This window comes from Pristiophorus japonicus, chromosome 3 (assembly GCF_044704955.1).
Source record: "Pristiophorus japonicus isolate sPriJap1 chromosome 3, sPriJap1.hap1, whole genome shotgun sequence".
Taxonomy (NCBI): domain Eukaryota; kingdom Metazoa; phylum Chordata; class Chondrichthyes; family Pristiophoridae; genus Pristiophorus; species Pristiophorus japonicus.
Window position 1 is genome coordinate 41053351 of NC_091979.1, and position 17474 is coordinate 41070824.

General features: G+C 39.8%; 1 protein-coding gene across 6 annotated transcripts in view; it reads right to left on the bottom strand.

Moving 5' to 3' along the window:
* The window catches only part of clasp1a (cytoplasmic linker associated protein 1a), a 426315-nt gene that overhangs the window by 63988 nt on the left and 344853 nt on the right, over positions 1 to 17474 (bottom strand). For 4 of the 6 annotated variants that reach the window (XM_070875295.1, XM_070875293.1, XM_070875292.1 and 1 more), the window contains 3 exons: positions 12517 to 12612; positions 9705 to 9848; positions 8158 to 8264 (listed from right to left, as the gene is read on the bottom strand). In XM_070875295.1, coding sequence (XP_070731396.1) covers positions 8158 to 8264; positions 9705 to 9848; positions 12517 to 12612 — 347 coding nt within the window. The remainder of the gene's footprint in view (positions 1 to 8157; positions 8265 to 9704; positions 9849 to 12516; positions 12613 to 17474) is intronic. The other 2 variants (XM_070875296.1, XM_070875294.1) reach the window with 1 other exon arrangement.

A 17474-nucleotide genomic window follows, 5' to 3' on the forward strand; every position in this document is an offset into this window, starting at 1 on the left:
GCCAAAGTGCATGACCTCACATTTTCCAACATTATACTCCAGCTGTCAAATTTTTGCCCACTCACTTAGCCTGTCTATGTCCTTTTGCAGATTTTTTTTGTGTTCTCCTCACACATTGCTTTTCCTCCCATCTTTATATCGTCGGCAAACTTGGCTACGTTACACTCGGTCCCTTCCTCCAAGTCGGTAATATAGATTGTAAATAGTTGGGGTCCCAGCACTGATCCTTGCGGCAGCCCACTGGTTACTGATTGCCAACCCGAGAATGAACCATTTATCCCGACTCTCTGTTTTCTGTTCGTTAGCCAATCCTCTATCCATACTAATATATTACCCCTAACCCCATGAACTTTTATCTTGTGCAGTAACCTTTTATGTGGCACCTTGTCAAATGCCTTCTGGAAGTCCAAATACACCACATCCACTGGTTCCCCTTTATCCATGCTGTTTGTTACATCCTCAAAGAATACTAGCAAATTTGTCAAACATGACTTCCCCTTCATAAATCCATTCTGACTCTGTCTGATCGAATTTTGCCTTTCCAATGTCCTGCTACTGCTTCTTTAATAATGGACTCCAACATCTTCCTAACCACAGATGTTAGGTTAACTGCCGTGAAGGGATTTCAACATGAGGATGAGAATTTTAAATTGACAACACTGGAGGACCAGGAGGCGTGCAGTTCAGAATGGACAGGAGTGGTGGATGAGCGGACTTGGTACAGACAGCAGAGATAAGCTGAGGAGAGAGAGAGAGAGAGAGAGAGAGAGAGAGAGAGAGAGAGAGAGAGAGAGAGAGAGAGAAAAAAGACAGGGAGAGTTGAAGAATTAGAAAGTGGAAACAGAGATAATTAGTTATTTTTGTCTGTGAGCAATGCAACAAATGATTTCTGATTTTTAAAGTCGTAATAAAAACACTATTTTAAATAGGTCAGTTAAACAAGGATGCTGACCTGACGCTGCTAAAGAACTGTTCTTGTAAATGAACAAGAAAAAAAGTAAAATGTAAACTCACAACCCCAAGCAACAAAAGTCAGACAACGTAATGTGCTTTAAAAAAAAATCAAATCAAAGAATGACAATCTAACTGTTCGTCACTTTTCTTGGTGCATATGAACTGATCATCTCATGAATGGAAAAACTGCAGTGTTCAATTACACTACAAACATCTACCTAAAATAATTTTACACAACAGCGCAATGATCTCTGACACAAATGGCAAGGTGCTGTTTTGTGATTGTTAAAAATGGTTTGTCACATAGAACAGTAGGCTATTTTTTTAAAAAACTTGCAACTTTCAAGAACATGTTTCTGGTGAAAAGCTGCTGTATATAGCAGAACCATAGCAGTTTACAGCAGAGTGAGGTCATTCCTGTCCGTGCCAGTTCTTTGCTCCGGGAATCCAAACTTAATCCCACTGCCCTGCTTTCTCCAGATAGGCTTTTGTCTTTTTCTGCTTCGATTTCCCTCAAAAGATGCAGTGGTCCCTGCCTCAACCACACCCTGTTGCAAAGCATGGAATACTCCAACAACCTTTTGTATGAAGGAATTTCTCCTAAACTCACTGTCTTAGTAATAATACTATATTGATAACCTCTCTTCAGTGACTCCCACACCTAAGGAAATAGTCTTTACCTGCTATCATCAAAATTCTTAGTTTTAAAAACTGTTCACATCTCCTTGTAGCCTTCTCCAATTCTGTGGAAATAGTCCCAGTATCTCAACTATATTTTCCCATCCCTGGATTCATCCTGGTGAATGTGTGCTGTACACACGCCATGGTTTTAATATTCTCTCCAGGATAGGATGCACAAAACTGCCTGTAGGATTCAAACCGTGGTCTAACCAATGGTCTGTACAAATTTATCATTACTTCACTATTGATCCATATGCCCCCATTTATAAAATTCAAAGTTGTTATGGCCTTATATTAAACTTACATTTTTAGGGAATTGTGTATTTGAACCCCTAAGACTCTATGTTCATCAACAGCTTTCACTGCTTTTCCATTACGAGCATAATCTCTTACTCATTTTCCTCCCAAAATATAACAGTTACCCACGTTAAATTGCATCTGCTACCTATTCCACTAGCGTAAGTCTACCTGAACCTGATCTCCTTGCTGTTTTCCCAACTCCTACTTTTTTGTAGTCACCAAATTTTGAGATCATGTTCCCTTTTCCTAAGTCTAAATCATTTATGCATACACCAAGAACAAAAGTGGACGCATTACTGACCCCTCGAGTATACCACTTCTATCTCCTCCGGTTTGAGTGACACTCATTTATCCTAACTCACTTTATTGTCGGTCAACCAACTTTCTATACATACTGCTACATTTCCTTTTATACCAAACACTCGGTTTACTAACAAGCCTCTTGAAAATATCTTATTGAAAACCTTCTGAAAAATACAATGACATTACGTCTACTGTAGTCCCTTTGTTCAGTCGATAAGCTTTTTTTTGTCAAAACATAACTTATCTTTAATAAATCAATGCCGACTGCCTTCGAGTAACTCTCACATTTCTAAATGCTTAATAAATGTATCTCGAATTATGGATTCCAAGAGCTTCCTCATAAGTGACATTAGACTAATTGGTCTTAGCCAATTTATCCTTCCCTCTGTTCTTGAACCAGGATATTAAATTGGCTACTCCCTAATCCCATAAAACAATCTACAAATTTAAAAAGGAGAGATAAATTATGGTCAGAGACTCAGCTGAATCTCTGCTGGGTTCTTTCAACAGTCAAAAACATTGCTGGGAACAGGATTTCCTCTATCGTACTGGTCTGGACAGATACAATTTGATTTTGGAGCAGAAAAAAAGTTCATTTTCAGTTTCCTCAAATTTCAGTTAAATATTATGGTCTCAAAATGAGCCAGGGAATAGAACAAATGCCCACTTTTAACGTACAATGCCATCAAACACTCAGTTTTGTGCATTTGATTAGACCCTGCAAGGAACTGGGTCGATGCTGTGGAAACTAATTTCACATGGGACCCTTGGATTCGGATGGATTAAAACCTAGGCCGCAGAATTACAAGCTTGATGTGCTCAAACTCAATACATCACATCACATCAGAAAAAAAAATATCCAAGACAAAGTAATGGAAAACATCAGACTTGTTGATCATATTTAAGTGGCTTTTTAGCCTTCAGAATCGTGTGAAAATCCAGGGAAATTAACTTGCCTACCTTCTTATTCAAGAACTTGGTATGGGAAGGAATAATTTAATCTTTGGACAATGTGAAGGGAAACGTTAATGAGTTGCAACAGGGCAAATAGAGACATTTACATTCAGAGATTACAAACAGAGCAAAAGCTTCACATCACTAATATCCCACTTGGATAGGGGTCAAATGATTAATGATGTGAAAATATCACTCTGTTCTTAGATAATACAGAACATTATTAAACTTTAAATATTCCGAACCTTCTAAAAATCCAACTACCCATTTAGAAGAATGCTATGTGCAGAATTCTTTTCATTAAATTCTCTGATCCTTTTAACAGTTCAGACATTTAAGGTTTTATGGCGTCAGCCTAACTCAGTGGCAGTACTCTTGCTGAGTTAGCAAGTTTTGGATTCAAGTCCCACTCCAGGGCCAGAATTTTTTTGGTGGAGACGAGTTGGGGGTCTGAGGCAGGTGGGAAACCCAGGAGGTTGCAGGATCAGCAAGGGATCTGTAGGCAATGGGAGAGAGGGGGGTTTGGGGTGGGCCTCATCATCATTGTTTGGTGGGGATGGGGGGGGGGGGCGGGGGAGGAGGAGGAAAGAGGCGCCTGGGTAGAGATCAGAGGTCTCGTGGTGGGAGGCGGGTGGGAAGAGGGTGTCGCCGATCGCGGGGAGTGAGTATTGGTCACGACCCTGGATCCAGGAGGTAGGTATAAAGCCACTTGCAACAATCCCAGCCTTGGTTTAACTGCCGGGTTTCACGATTGCGCGAAACCCGTCCCCAGCCAGTTAAATTCACAATGGATGGAAAAAAAGACTTCCAACCTCATTCTAATATTTCAATTGAGGTCAACACCCCCTGGGAGTGGGCTCGTGCCACCTGCCCGTAAAACCAGACGTGGGAAAGTTAGAGGCGGAACCAGGTCTGGAATCCCATTTTTAACAATTTAACTGCACCATGCTCCAAACCCATCTGTTTTTTTTTATAAATGGAAAAATTCCAGCTCAGGATTTGAATACATAATCTGTGCTCACATATCAATGCATTACTGAGAGCGTGCTGCATTGTTGGAGATGCTGTCTTTCAGATAAGGTGTTAACCCGAGATCTTATTTGCCTGTTAAGGCGAATGCACAAGATCCCATGGTTGGGGGTTCTCCCAGTGCCCTGGCTAATATTCATTACTAAACTACCATCACCAAATAAAATTAACTTGTCATGTTTGTGGGACCCGCTGTGCGCAAATTGGCTGCTGCATTTACCTTCAATGCAACAGTGACCTAAAGTTTAAATAAATATTCATTGGCTGTGAAGCACCTTGGGAAATCTTGCATTTATATTGCATGTTACATACTGGAGTCTTTTAAACAGTGTTACCATTAAATTGGATGACTTTTGAAGAATCAAAATGACTAAATATCCTCATCAGTTTTCCAATTCAATTTATCTTCGTATGCGAGATTACAGAACTCAGTCTATTATTAAAATATACAGAACTGTTTTAGCTAGAGAAGGCTTGCTTAACTACAATATTTCAGCCAACTTCTGAGATCAGAAATCGCAGCCTCAAATCATAAAAATGACTCTGGTCAGCACTTTTGCTTAATTAGCAATTGCAATGCAAAGGTCACAACTAAATTTTAGTATTTTGTGCACAGCATGTCCTCTTGATGGCCTATTGCAGGAAGATGGCAATAGTGCTCAGCCTTGGAAAGTTGACCAATTTAATTGCTCCAATTCAGGGATGCATAAAGTCAAGGTTAGTGCCCTCCTCACCCCACCCTTTCAGAAAAAACATGATGCCTCCTTGGCCGGCAGTCTATTTAAGTCCCATCGTTAGAAGTAGGGTAACATGTTCAAATAAAGCTCCAGTGTCTTGTGGGGAAAAGTACATCTGAAAATTTGTGTACGTGGCTAAAAGAAAGACAGGTAAACCTAATTCTATGTATAAAATTCAATACAGTAGAAACAAATCCTCAGCAAATTTAAACATTAAACAAATGGGCTTGCAATGCAGTTAAGTTGTCATTGCAGCCACGGTAAATTCCTAAACTGGGCAACTTTGGTTAACTTGCATATTCACATTATGCTACTTTGGGCCACTGCATGACCTTGTCTTAGCAAGACTTTCTATATTCAAACTTGTTTCCTTGTAAGAGCTAACGGCAGATGTGCAGCTGTATTTGTAAACTGTCCATAACCCATAAGTGACCCGTCCTTGTTTGCATCTCCGGAGTATAGGACTGTGTCTCATTAGGGAAATGTGCCTCACAATTTGAAAACCCCTGCTCGAGTCCAATTGGGTACATCCCTACCACTCCCATTTTAAAAATCATTTCCTAAATTCTGCTGCAACTACTGATGGACTTCGAACTCTGATAGTGTTATATATTCATGTGCAAAAAAACTCACCAAGTTCGAGCTAGGAGTAACTCTCTAATTGTATCCTTCTCTTTGTGCAAAAGTACTTCACCCTCGACTGATGCCTCTGTCGTGAAAAGCTATCAGATTCAGAATCCATTCTGTTAATAATCGTAAATGCAAACCTGCATCCTAACCTGCTGTGGTGCAGCTTGTAAGATCCTGTCACAATCTCCACATCCCAAGCCAATTCCACTCCCCTTACCAACTGGCAGATTCAAATCCCACAACCAGTCCATTACCAAGGTCAGCCATTTCTTTGCCAAAATATCACCCATTTCCATCCTTGCCTCTATTCTTGACTATTCCAATGCACTCTTGGCAGGCCTCCCACATTTTACCCAATGTAAATTTGAAGTCATCCAAAACTCAGCAGCCCATGTCCTAACTCACCCCTGTGCTCTCTGACCTACATTGGCTCCCAGTTAGGCAAAGCCTCATTTTCAAAAATCTCATCTCCGGAATCAACCTTGTGAACCTTCTCTGAACTGCCTCCAAAGCAAGTATATTCTTTTGTAAATATGGAAACCAAATCTGCACACAGTATTCCAGGTGTGGCCTCACCAATACCCTGTATAACTGCAGCAAGACCTCTCTGCTTTTATACTCCATCCCCTTTGCAATAAAGGCCAATGGATCCTGGTCACTTCCTGTACCTGCATACTAACCTTTTGTGTTTCATGCACAAGTACCCCCAGGTCCCGCTGTACTGCAGCACTTTGCAATCTTTCTCCATTTAAATAATAATTCGCTCTTTGATTTTTTTCTGCCAAAGTACATGACCTCACACTTTCCAACATTATACTCCATCTGCCAAATATTTGCCCACTCACTTAGCCTGTCTATGTCCTTTTGTATGTCCTCTTAAGAACATAAGAATTAGGAACAGGAGTAGGCCATCTAGCCCCTCGAGCCTGCTCCGCCATTCAACAAGATCATGGCTGATCTTAACTCATACCAAGTCTCCCCCGCCTCATCTAACTTCACCGACTTCCATGCCTCAATTTATTGGTAACGTCAACATTACACAACTAGAGATGACGAGAGAATTTTCTTATACAAGATCTCAAGATAGTTTAGAAAAATGTGATGAAGTGTTTTTACTGTGCAGATTGCAGTGCATATGCATACGTTGACACTGTTGTGAACTGCCTGACATTTATGTGCACAAAAGAATGACAAGCAATCAAGACATTCACAATAACTACATGCCTTTTAAGTTTAAAAAAAGGCACGTATTTTCATTGAATATAAACCGCAGCAGCTGCCCTTTCCATTTGTCTACTACAAGTTACACAAGGATGGCAGGAACAGCACAGTAGTGGTAAACTCTTCAGTGATCCACAGTAGTTTCAAACGCCTTTGTGACCAATACTACTAATTTCCAGGATGAAGTGTTCCATTTTGTTATTTGGTTTCTATTAATAGAGAGGTTCCTCAAACTAGCAGTATTACATTGCAACCAGAAGTTAATAATGCTAATTTATCCAAGAACCATGCTTTTAAAATGTGAAATAAGCCAGAAATACCAATGTTAATGGCATTAAGATTATAATACATATCAGAGATCCGTTTATGCCTCCCAAAAACAAACATTTAATATCATTTAAAAAAAATGTAAGCTCATGCCAGGAACTATAAAACAGGAATTTAAAAAATAAGTCATTTTAATGAATGTAGTTTGAAAATGGCTTCATGGGGTGGCAGAGGAAAGTTTCATGCACACAATGGGTTAATTCAAAAATAAAATGTTTGATTAGCCGGGGCGGGGGGGAAGGGAAGCATTATATAATTTTGGTGTACATATTTGCTTCTTACCAAATCTCAATGAACTGAATAATTTGAAAGAGCTTCATGACCTTTTCAGTTTTAGAGCTTGTTGAGTTCCTGAGAACACCCAGCTCCAAGAAATCTGTTTAAAGCCATCACAGTTCCCATAGAAAAGGTATTTTTCAGTGCATTTTTTTGCCAAGTAATTTTGATTCTTCTCAATTTTTAAAATTTGTTAAATAAAAATTATTGGATTACAAACATCAGCACTCATTATTTATTGCCAGAAAATACTTCTCTGGTGCGGCAAAGCTCTTTAACACCATAGAACAATGCGTTATGAAATGCTTGGACTGAATCATATGAAAGAAGGGCATGACATTGGATCTCGTACTTGGTACTGGTTGGCAGAAATTCATTCCTTAGAGTTTTTTCCCCATTTTGGGGGGTTGGCAGCAGGAAATAAGGGAACGGTGGGACTTGAACACAAATCTACTGTTACAAAAATTGATCCTCACAGGACTGATCTCAGCATTTGTTGTGCAAAACCACATGTAGTCCCTGGTCAAAATCAGCAGGGTAAGGGAGCAATAGATGGAATAAACATGAAATGTAAAAGAAAGTATGAAGAAGGTATTTGTGACTCATTATCCATTTTGAAGATCGCAAAGACAAGGAACTGCCAAGAAATTTCTGGGATTTTAATACTTATAACAGATTTTATCCAGGAACTAGAAACACATCACAAACTTGCTATGAATAGTTAAAAATGATAATTTATCGCTACCTTGGGGAAAGACCACCATGCGAACAATTTGTGGGAGAAGTAAGAGGGCTTGTTCGGCTGCTGGAGTGTCGTGAAGGCGTGCGTCCCATGGTGTTGCTGGGCGAACTCTGCAGCCAGAAGAAAAATTAATAGAAGAAAGAATCATTAGATCCTTCCACTGATGTCAGCTAAAATAACTAGAACATGAGCAATGCTGTGATAAATTACAACTACTGAATTACCCATACAATTAATCATAAGAGTCTTCAGATCAAAATATCTGAACTATACAAAGTGGGAGAGAAAAATCAGAAATATACCAATTTTAAGACTATAATCAAATCTTGCATTGGTTTCAGAGGATGATCAAAAAATGATCTGAACCCAAAAATTAGAGTGCAGCCGTAGGAAGAAGAATAGGCCAGCCATTCAGCCACTCGAGCCTGTTCCACCTTTCAATGGGATCATGGCGAATCTGTGACCTAACTCCATGTACCCACCTTTGCCCCATATCCCTTAATAAATCTATCAATCTCAGATTTAAAATTAATTGATCTAGCATCAACTGCTGTTTGCAGAAGAGTTCCAAACTTCTACCACCCTTTGCGTGTAGAAGTGTTTCCTAACTTCACTCCTGAAACACCTAGCTCGAATTTTTAGGCTATGTCCCCTAGTCTTAGATTCCCCAGTCAGCAGAAATAGTTTTTCTCTCTCTTTCTACCCGATTACAGGGAATACAGCCCTAGTTTGTGTAATCTCTCCTCGTAATTTAACCCTTGGAGTCCATGTAGCATTCTAGTAAATCTACGCTACACTCACTCCAAGGCCAATATATCTTTACTCGGTGTAGTGCCCAGAACTGAACACAGTACTTCAGGTGTGGTTTAAACAGGCTTTGTGTAGCTTAAAATGCACACCTACTATCCATTATTCTATGTAGCCTGATTGGAAAATTAGATATACAGACTGGTGAAACACAAATCCCTGCATTTATCTAAACATTGGGATTAACAAATCTCAAAGGGTTTTAGAAACAGAAAACACATTTCTTTTCCTCCTCTTAAGGCACTAACTCATGTCAGGTTCTACAGACAAACAGACAAATATAATAATGAAAAACATGAAGATGGATATTACAATAGTGCCATTTGCCCAGTTTACAAAGTAAGCCTGTTGCATATTTGTTTTTAATTTGTTCTTGTGATACGATACGGGCAACACAGGCAGGCTGCATTTATTGCCCATCCCTAGGTGCCCTGAAGTATTAAGAGTCAACTACTGGTGGGATTGGCATCACATTTAGGCCAGGTTGGGTACCCTTTTCTGAAGGACAGTAGTGAAACAGGTTGGTTTTTACAACAATTTAGCAGTTTTCTGGCACTAACCCCTAAATTATCAGATTTATTGAATTCAATTTCTTAACTTGTTGGGATTTCAACTCACGATCTCTCGGTCGCTAGTCCAGTGCCATTACCACTACACTACCATACCCCTTTATTTCCCAGTAATGCACATCAGCTTTCCATCATTTAAATATTGCATTCAAAAAAGTGTTAAATATCAAGTACCACACTCGTGTTGCTGGAGTTCTTCAAGTGATTGTGAAGGAGCTTGGTGGCACCATCTTGGAATGTTTTTGGCAAGGCACCAAGTAACATAGTGAACTCAGGAGTATTCAGCTCAAACAGAGAAATCAGCACGACCTGCGCAGCCTGTAGAAAACCAGAAAGAAACTTTTATTGAAAACAAACAGAAACTAAAACGACAATTAAAAATTCTGACAACTCCCATTATCCCAAGGTCATGGATGCAACATTTAAACAGTCCCTTTAGAAACCACAGTCACCCGATAGAAACCTTAAATACCCTTTACCAGCATTTGTTGCACTATTTGAAGGTTATTGGCTTCCCATTAAGATACAACAGATTGTATTCTGGACACTGCATCTGTGCTCAGTATTTCAAAGGGACATGGTCATTAGGAATATTTAGGTTGCAAGCTAAAAAACATTTTACATCAACTATTGATAGTATCAGACATGTGGATGGACTGCAAGACTGCCATTGCTTTTAGAGTTCAACTAGTTCAGTACTCACATTAGTAAGCACTGCACAGCTTCGGCTCAAACAGCATTACTGAAATGAATCACAATGGGCATGCAGTCTATTGTCATGTTCTGAGTTCTAAGTTGTTCTAAGTTGTTACCATTTTTTACCTGTATCCCCAATAGGACAATAATGACACTTAAAGGGTAGATTAGTCAATAACCTTTTTATAGTACACCTTATTTACTATTTTATGCTTATAATTAAATATATGTCAGTGCTTGGTATTTCTTTTTTTTTTTAAAAAAGAGGGAACCGTGTTGGAGACAACAAGCAGCAAGAAAAAGTGGTAAAATAAATGAGCTGCACACTGCCAGAGTTTCACTAGGAACATCATTCTGCAGCTTGCACTTGCTTTTATTTATGTAAAAGTACCAGAAGATGGGTGTATTATAAAACCTGGCAGAACTTGCTACGCAATGTTCATAGAATCTGAGCACAAAAGGTGGCCATCGTACCTGTGCTGGCTCTCTCAGAGGTATTTAATGAGTCCCACTCCTCTGCTCTTTCCCCATAGTCCTGCAATTGTTTTGTTTTTAAGTACTTAGCCAATTCCCTTTTCAAAGTTATTATTGAATCTGCTTCCACCACTCTTTCACTGCATTCCAGATCATAACAATACTTTGCATAATTATTTTTTTCATGTCACCTCTGGCTCTTTTGGCAATTACCTTAAACCGGCGTCCTCTGGTTACCGACCCTTCTGCCACTGGAAACAGTTTCTCTTTATTTACTCTATCAAATTTTCAGGATTTTGAACACCTCGATCAAATCTCCCCATACCCTTTCTCTGCTTCAAGGAGAACAGCCCCAGTTTCTCTAGTCGCTCCAAACTGAAGACTTTCATCAATGGTACCTTTGGAGTAAATCTCCTCTGCACCCTCTCCAAGGTCCTGACATCCTTCCAAAAGTATGGTGCCCAGAATTGGACAATACTCCAGCTGGGGTCTAACCAGTGTTGTGTAAAGGCTTAACATAACGACCTTGCTTTGTACTCTATTAATGAAGCCAAGGATCCTATATGCCTTTTTAACAGCCTTCTCAACTTGTCCTGCCACCCTCAAAGATTCGTGTACATAACACCCCAGGTGTCTGTTCCTGCACCCCCTTTAAAATTGTACTATATGGTTCATATTGCTTCTCCTCATTCTTCCTACAAAAATGAATCATTTCACAGTTCTCGGTATTAAATATTATCAGCTATGTGTCTGCCCATTTATCCAGTCTGCCTATATCTTCCTGAAGTCTGTTACGATCCGCCTCACTATTTACTACATGTCCAAGTTTCGTATCATCTGCAAACTTTGAAATTATGTCCTGTATACCCAAGTGCAGGTCATTAAGATATATCAAAAAGAGCAGTGGTCCTAACACCTACCTATGGGGGAACATCACTGTATACTTCCTTCAGTCTGAGAAACAACCATTCACCCCTACTCTCGGCTTTCTGTCCCTTAGCCAATTTTGTATCCACGCTGCCACTGCTCCTTTAATCCCATGGGCTTCAATTTGCGAACAAATCTATTATGTGGTACCTTGTCAAATGTTGAATGCATCTTCATTCAAGACAGCAACAATTTTTTATATTTAATATTAACTTATGAAGTGTGCATGTCAGGAAGACTAAACAGTTCTTAAATTGCCAGAATAAAAAAAAAGTAGGTACTGTAAATGCATATATCTGCTAAGAATGTACTGGAATAAAAATGTAATAATCTGTTAGGATTAATTCACAGGGTGGTGCATCCAAATAAGGTCAGTACTGTTATAACAAGTTCAGATGTATTACAGTCATATTATCCACAAAATGCTTACGGTTTTGTCTTTTATATATTTTAGGCAAAATTTAACATACACGGGTAGATTTACGAGCTTGCTAGTAAAAATCCAATTTAATTATAAAGAGCAAATTTCAAGTTCCAAATAAACACATGTTTAAAGAACTGTTAATGCACTTTCAGATCCATTAGTTAACAGATGAGCATGCATTCCAACACTGCAAGCAGCAGTCCTCATGTCAGGGCCAATGCTGTATGTTACTTATTAACATGGCAAAGAAAAGGCAACCCTTATTCCCAGAGAACACCACCTATGTGCTGTAGTTATGGGAAGACAACTGCTGTTGGCAATACAGTAGAGTGAATAAACACATGGTTGTTACAAAGAAATAGAAGTCAGTCAGGCCAAGACCCTTGTGCAGCCAAGTTAAAAAAAAAAAGAGCCAATGGTACAGGGAAAAGCAACTTGAGATTAGTAGGTGCAACGTTTTTCTACCTGTTTACACTTTTCTTCCAGGCCAATTTCACCAGGCCCAGAGGTGGTCGAACAGGACCTGGCCAACCCCTCATCACTCAACCAACTATGCACAGTCTGGGTTTGACAGGTGGGAAGGATATTAGAAAAATTGCAGTATATAATAAACAGCAGTTGCATGATTAACAAACTTATATAAAGCTGACGAGCCACGACAGCAAGTGATCAGTCAAGTTGACTAGTTGTGTTTGCAACAGAGAGATGCTGGCTTTTGCATTACTTCGACTGTCACACTATGGAGCTGCCAATTTGCTACTGACATTGGCTCTCCTCGTCCCATATATATATATATTTTTAAAGCTAAATATTTACTTGCTGGTGGGGAAAAAATTTAATTTATGTGGCATCTCAAAAGACGCAATAAAGCCACAATCTTGTGCCCATCAGTGTGGAATAGTCTAATGTGAGTAAGAAAAACAAGAGTTATGAACACATTTTACAGCTCTCAGTTGCAACACTTAGACATGGCCTAGATCCTACAATAAATAAAAAAAATTACATTTTAAAAATCCTCTTCTCAGAGTCTCATGATTTATTCAGTAAGCAACAGTTACAGTTTCAATGTTACATATAGAAGAAACCAACAGTAGAATTTGTTGCAGGTAAATAAACCAGCAGGATAACAAACCAAATGATTCTTGCGTCTTGAATCTGAAAGGAATTATAAAAGCATTAAACTATTGTTTATCAGAACCAGATTTTGGAATGCTGAATGCAAATTATCAAATCATAAAACAATTCATTAAACATTAAAGTAATGGTGAGAGTAAAGTCAAAGCAGGCGCCATATCCATTCTGGACAATGTGAATAAAGCCCAATTACAGACCTCATTTATATTTCTTGGATTTCCTGCTCACAAACGCATTTCTGCACATCCATACAGAATGGATCGGACAAGAAGGTATGGTACGAGGCAAAAATCTCACTCAGCTATAGCACAGCCTGGGAGTTTTAAATCTGCATTATACTGTGCCAATGGGACTGATCTTGCACAACATTTTGTTAAAGCCAGTGCAGCTCCCTGCTTCTGGGGCAGGCACAACCTTGACTTTAGCTTTTCTCTGGAATCAAAATAATTCCCTTTTTAAAAAAATATACAAGAAGCGCTTTCCTGTGAAATCATTTTCTTCTGACTAAAAAGAGCTAACTGCCCAATTAACTCTTCTCAATGAAGACACACATTAGCAATACGGTGATCACCAGGAAACAATTCCTTTAATTGTGTACCCAAATAAATGTAATAAAAGGATTTCAGTGTATATCATATGATTAATATTCCTACCTCAAATACTGTTTCATGAAAATTCAGAATATACAAGTCCAAAACTATTCAGCAATAAATCTTTTGCCCGAGACAATCTACACATTAGTTCAAAAGCATAAAATGCATTTTGTGTTGAGAAGCAGTTTTTAAATACACATTCATTGAAGTGGCACATTGGCGGAGGAGGATGCTCTTTAAACGTGTCCACCTCCTTTGGATCTTTTGGAAATTTTGTTTTTAATGCAGCGGCACCTGCCAAGAATAATAAAATCATCCAAAGAGCTCCTCTGTGGAATGTGGATGAATGACATTTCTGGAAATCAATGGCCTCTGCTGACTTCACACAGAGGAATTCATGGAGCATGTTCACTAACCTCAACTGATTGACAGAGTTGGAGGTTTCCAAATATTAACCGGTAACCGCTTGCTCTTATGACACAGTCTCAAGATTTACTGTCCAGCTCAGTAGAGACTCCTTTAAAAAGCAAAAGCTTGGCCAAGTCATAAGCAACATACCAGACAGGTGGCAATTACTTTAATCAAATAAATGCACTCGGTAATGATCTTCCTGATCGGTATAAACAGAGCATATGCTCCATTTCACAAAACCAGCCTTTCATTGTCAGCTGCTAATATTAAAAACTAATGCATTAGGAGACATAATGGTTGTTTTTCCATTTAAAATCCTTACACCTATACAAACATTCCCCTTTATGAAATAATCCTGAAACAGTGATTTCCCTATTAATTAGGAGCACACATTGGTTATAGCTCAATACAATTCACAGCATTCTCAATGATGAGGGCCACATTACAACATAATTCTAAAAGGACAAAGAGTGTTAAAAAAACAAGCCTGAAGGCTCGGAGTCTCAATGCAAGGAGCATTCGTAATAAGGTGAATGAATTAACTGCGCAGATAGTTGTTAATGGATATGATGTAATTGGGATTACGGAGACATGGTTCCAGGGTAACCAAGGCTCAGAACTCAACATCCAGGGGTATTCAATATTCAGGAAGGACAAACGGGAAGGAAAAGGAGGTGGGGTAGAGTTACTGGTTAAAGAGGAGCTTAACGCAATAGTAAGGAAGGACATTAGCTTGGATGATGTGGACTCTGTATGGGTAGAGCTACGAAACACCAAAGGGCAGAAAACGTTAGTGGGAGTTGTGTACAGACCACCAAACAGTAGTAGGGAGGTTGGGGACGGCATCAAACAGGAAATGAGGGACGCGTGCAATAAGGGTACAGCAGTTATCATGGGTGACTTAATCTACATATTGATTGGGCTAACCAAACTGGTAGCAATACTGTGGAGGAGTTGTTCCTGGAATGTATAAGGGATGGTTTTCTAGACCAATATGTCGAGGAACCAACTAGAGGGCAGGCCATCCCAGACTGGGTCTTGTGTAACGAGAGAGGATTAATTAGTAATCTGGTCTTGCAGGCCCCTTGGGGAAGAGTGACCATAATATGGTAGAATTAGAAACATAGAAACATTCTTCATTAAGATGGAGAGTGACACAGTTAACTCAGACGAGGGTCCTGAACTTAAAAAAAGGTAACTTCGACAGTATGAGACATGAATTGGCTAGGATAGACTGTCGAATGATACTTCAAGGGTTGACGGTGGATAGGCAATGGCAAATATTTAAATATCACATGGATGAACTACAACAATTGTACATCCCTGTGTGGCGTAAAAATAAAAAAGGAAAGGTGGTTCAACCGTGGCTAACAAGGGAAATTAGGGATAGTGTTAAATCCAAGGACGAGGCATATAAATTGGCCAGAATAAGCAGCAAACCTGCGGACTGGGAAAAATTTACAATTCAGCAGAGGAGGAATAAGGGTTTAATTAGGAGGGGGAAAATAGAGTATGAGAGTAAGCTTGCAGGGAACATAAAACTGACTGCAAAAGCTTCTATAGATATGTGGAGAGAAAAAGATTAGTGAAGACTAATGTAGGTCCCCTTGCAGTCAGAATCAGGTGAATTCATAATGGGGAACAAGGAAATGGCAGACCAATTGAACAAATACTTTGGTTCTATCTTCACTAAGGAAGACACGGATAACCTCCCAAAAATCCGAGGGGACCGAGGGTCTAACGAGAAGGGGGAACTGAGGGAAATCCTTATTAGTCAGGAAATTGAAGGGACTGAAAGCCGATAAATCCCCAGGGCCTGATGGTCTGCATCCCAGAGTACTTAAGGAAGTGACCCTAGAAATAGTAGATACATTGGTGGTCATTTTCCAACATTCCATGGACTCTGGAACAGTTCCTATGGATTGGAGGGTAGCTAATGTAACCCTACTTTTTATAAAAAGGAGGGAGATAAAACAGGGAATTATAGACTGGTTAGCCTGACATTGTGGTGGGGAAAATGCTGGAGTCAATTATCAAAGATAAAATAGCAGCGCATTTGGAAAGCAGTGACAGGATCGGTCCAAGTCAGCATGGATTTATGAAAGGGAAATCATGCTTGACAAATCTTCTAGAGTTTTTTGCGGATGTAACTGGTAGAGTGGATAAGGAAGAACCAGTAGATGTGGTGTATTTGGACTTTCAAAAGGCTTTTGACAAGGTCCCACACAAGAGATTAATGTGCAAAATTAAAGCACATGGTGTTGGGGGTAATGTATTGACATGGATAGAGAAATGGTTGGCAGACAGGAAGCAGAGAGTGGGAATAAACGGGTCCATTTCAGAATGGCAGGCTCATGGGGTGCCGCAGGGTTCAGTGCTGGGACCTCAGCTATTTACAATATACATTAATGATTTAGACAAAGGAATTGAATGTAATATCTCCAAGTTTGCAGATGACACTAAGCTGGGTGGCAGTGCGAGCTGCGAGGAGGATGCTAAGAGGCTGCAGGGGGACTTGGACAGGTTAGGTGAATGGGCAAATGCATGGCAGATGCAATATAATGTGGATAAATGTGAGGTTTGGTGACAAAAACAGGAAGGCAGATTATCTGAATGGTGACAGATTAGTAAAAGAGGAGATGCAACGAGACGTGGGTGTCATGATACATCTGTCATTGAAGGTAGGCATGCAGGTACAGCAGGCAGTAAAGAAAGCAAATTGTATGCTGGCCTTCATAGCGAGGGGATTTGAGTATAGGGGCAGGGAAGCCTTGCTGTAGTTGTACAGGGCCTTGGTGAGACCATACCTTGAGTATTGTGTGCAGTTTTGGTCTCCTAATCTGAGGACGGACGTGCTTGCTATTGAGGGAGTGCAGCGAAGGTTCACCAGACTGATTCCCGGGATGGCAGGACTGACATATGAGGAAAGACTGGATCGGCTAGGCTTATACTCACTGGAATTTAGAAGACTGAGAGGGGATCCCATAGAAACTTATAAAATTCTGATGGGACTGGACAGGTTAGATGCAGGAAGAATATTCCCTATGTTGGGGAAGTCCAAAACCAGGGGATACAGTCTAACGATAAGGGGTAAGCCATATAGGACCGAGATGAGGAGAAACGGTTTCACCCAGAGAGTTGTGAACCTGTAGAATTCTCTGCCACAGAAAGTTGTTGAGTCCAGTTCATTGGACATATTCAAAAGGGAGTTAGATGTGGCCCTTATGGCTAAAGGGATCAGAGGGTATGGAGAGAAGACTGGGGTGAGGTACTGAGGTTGAATGA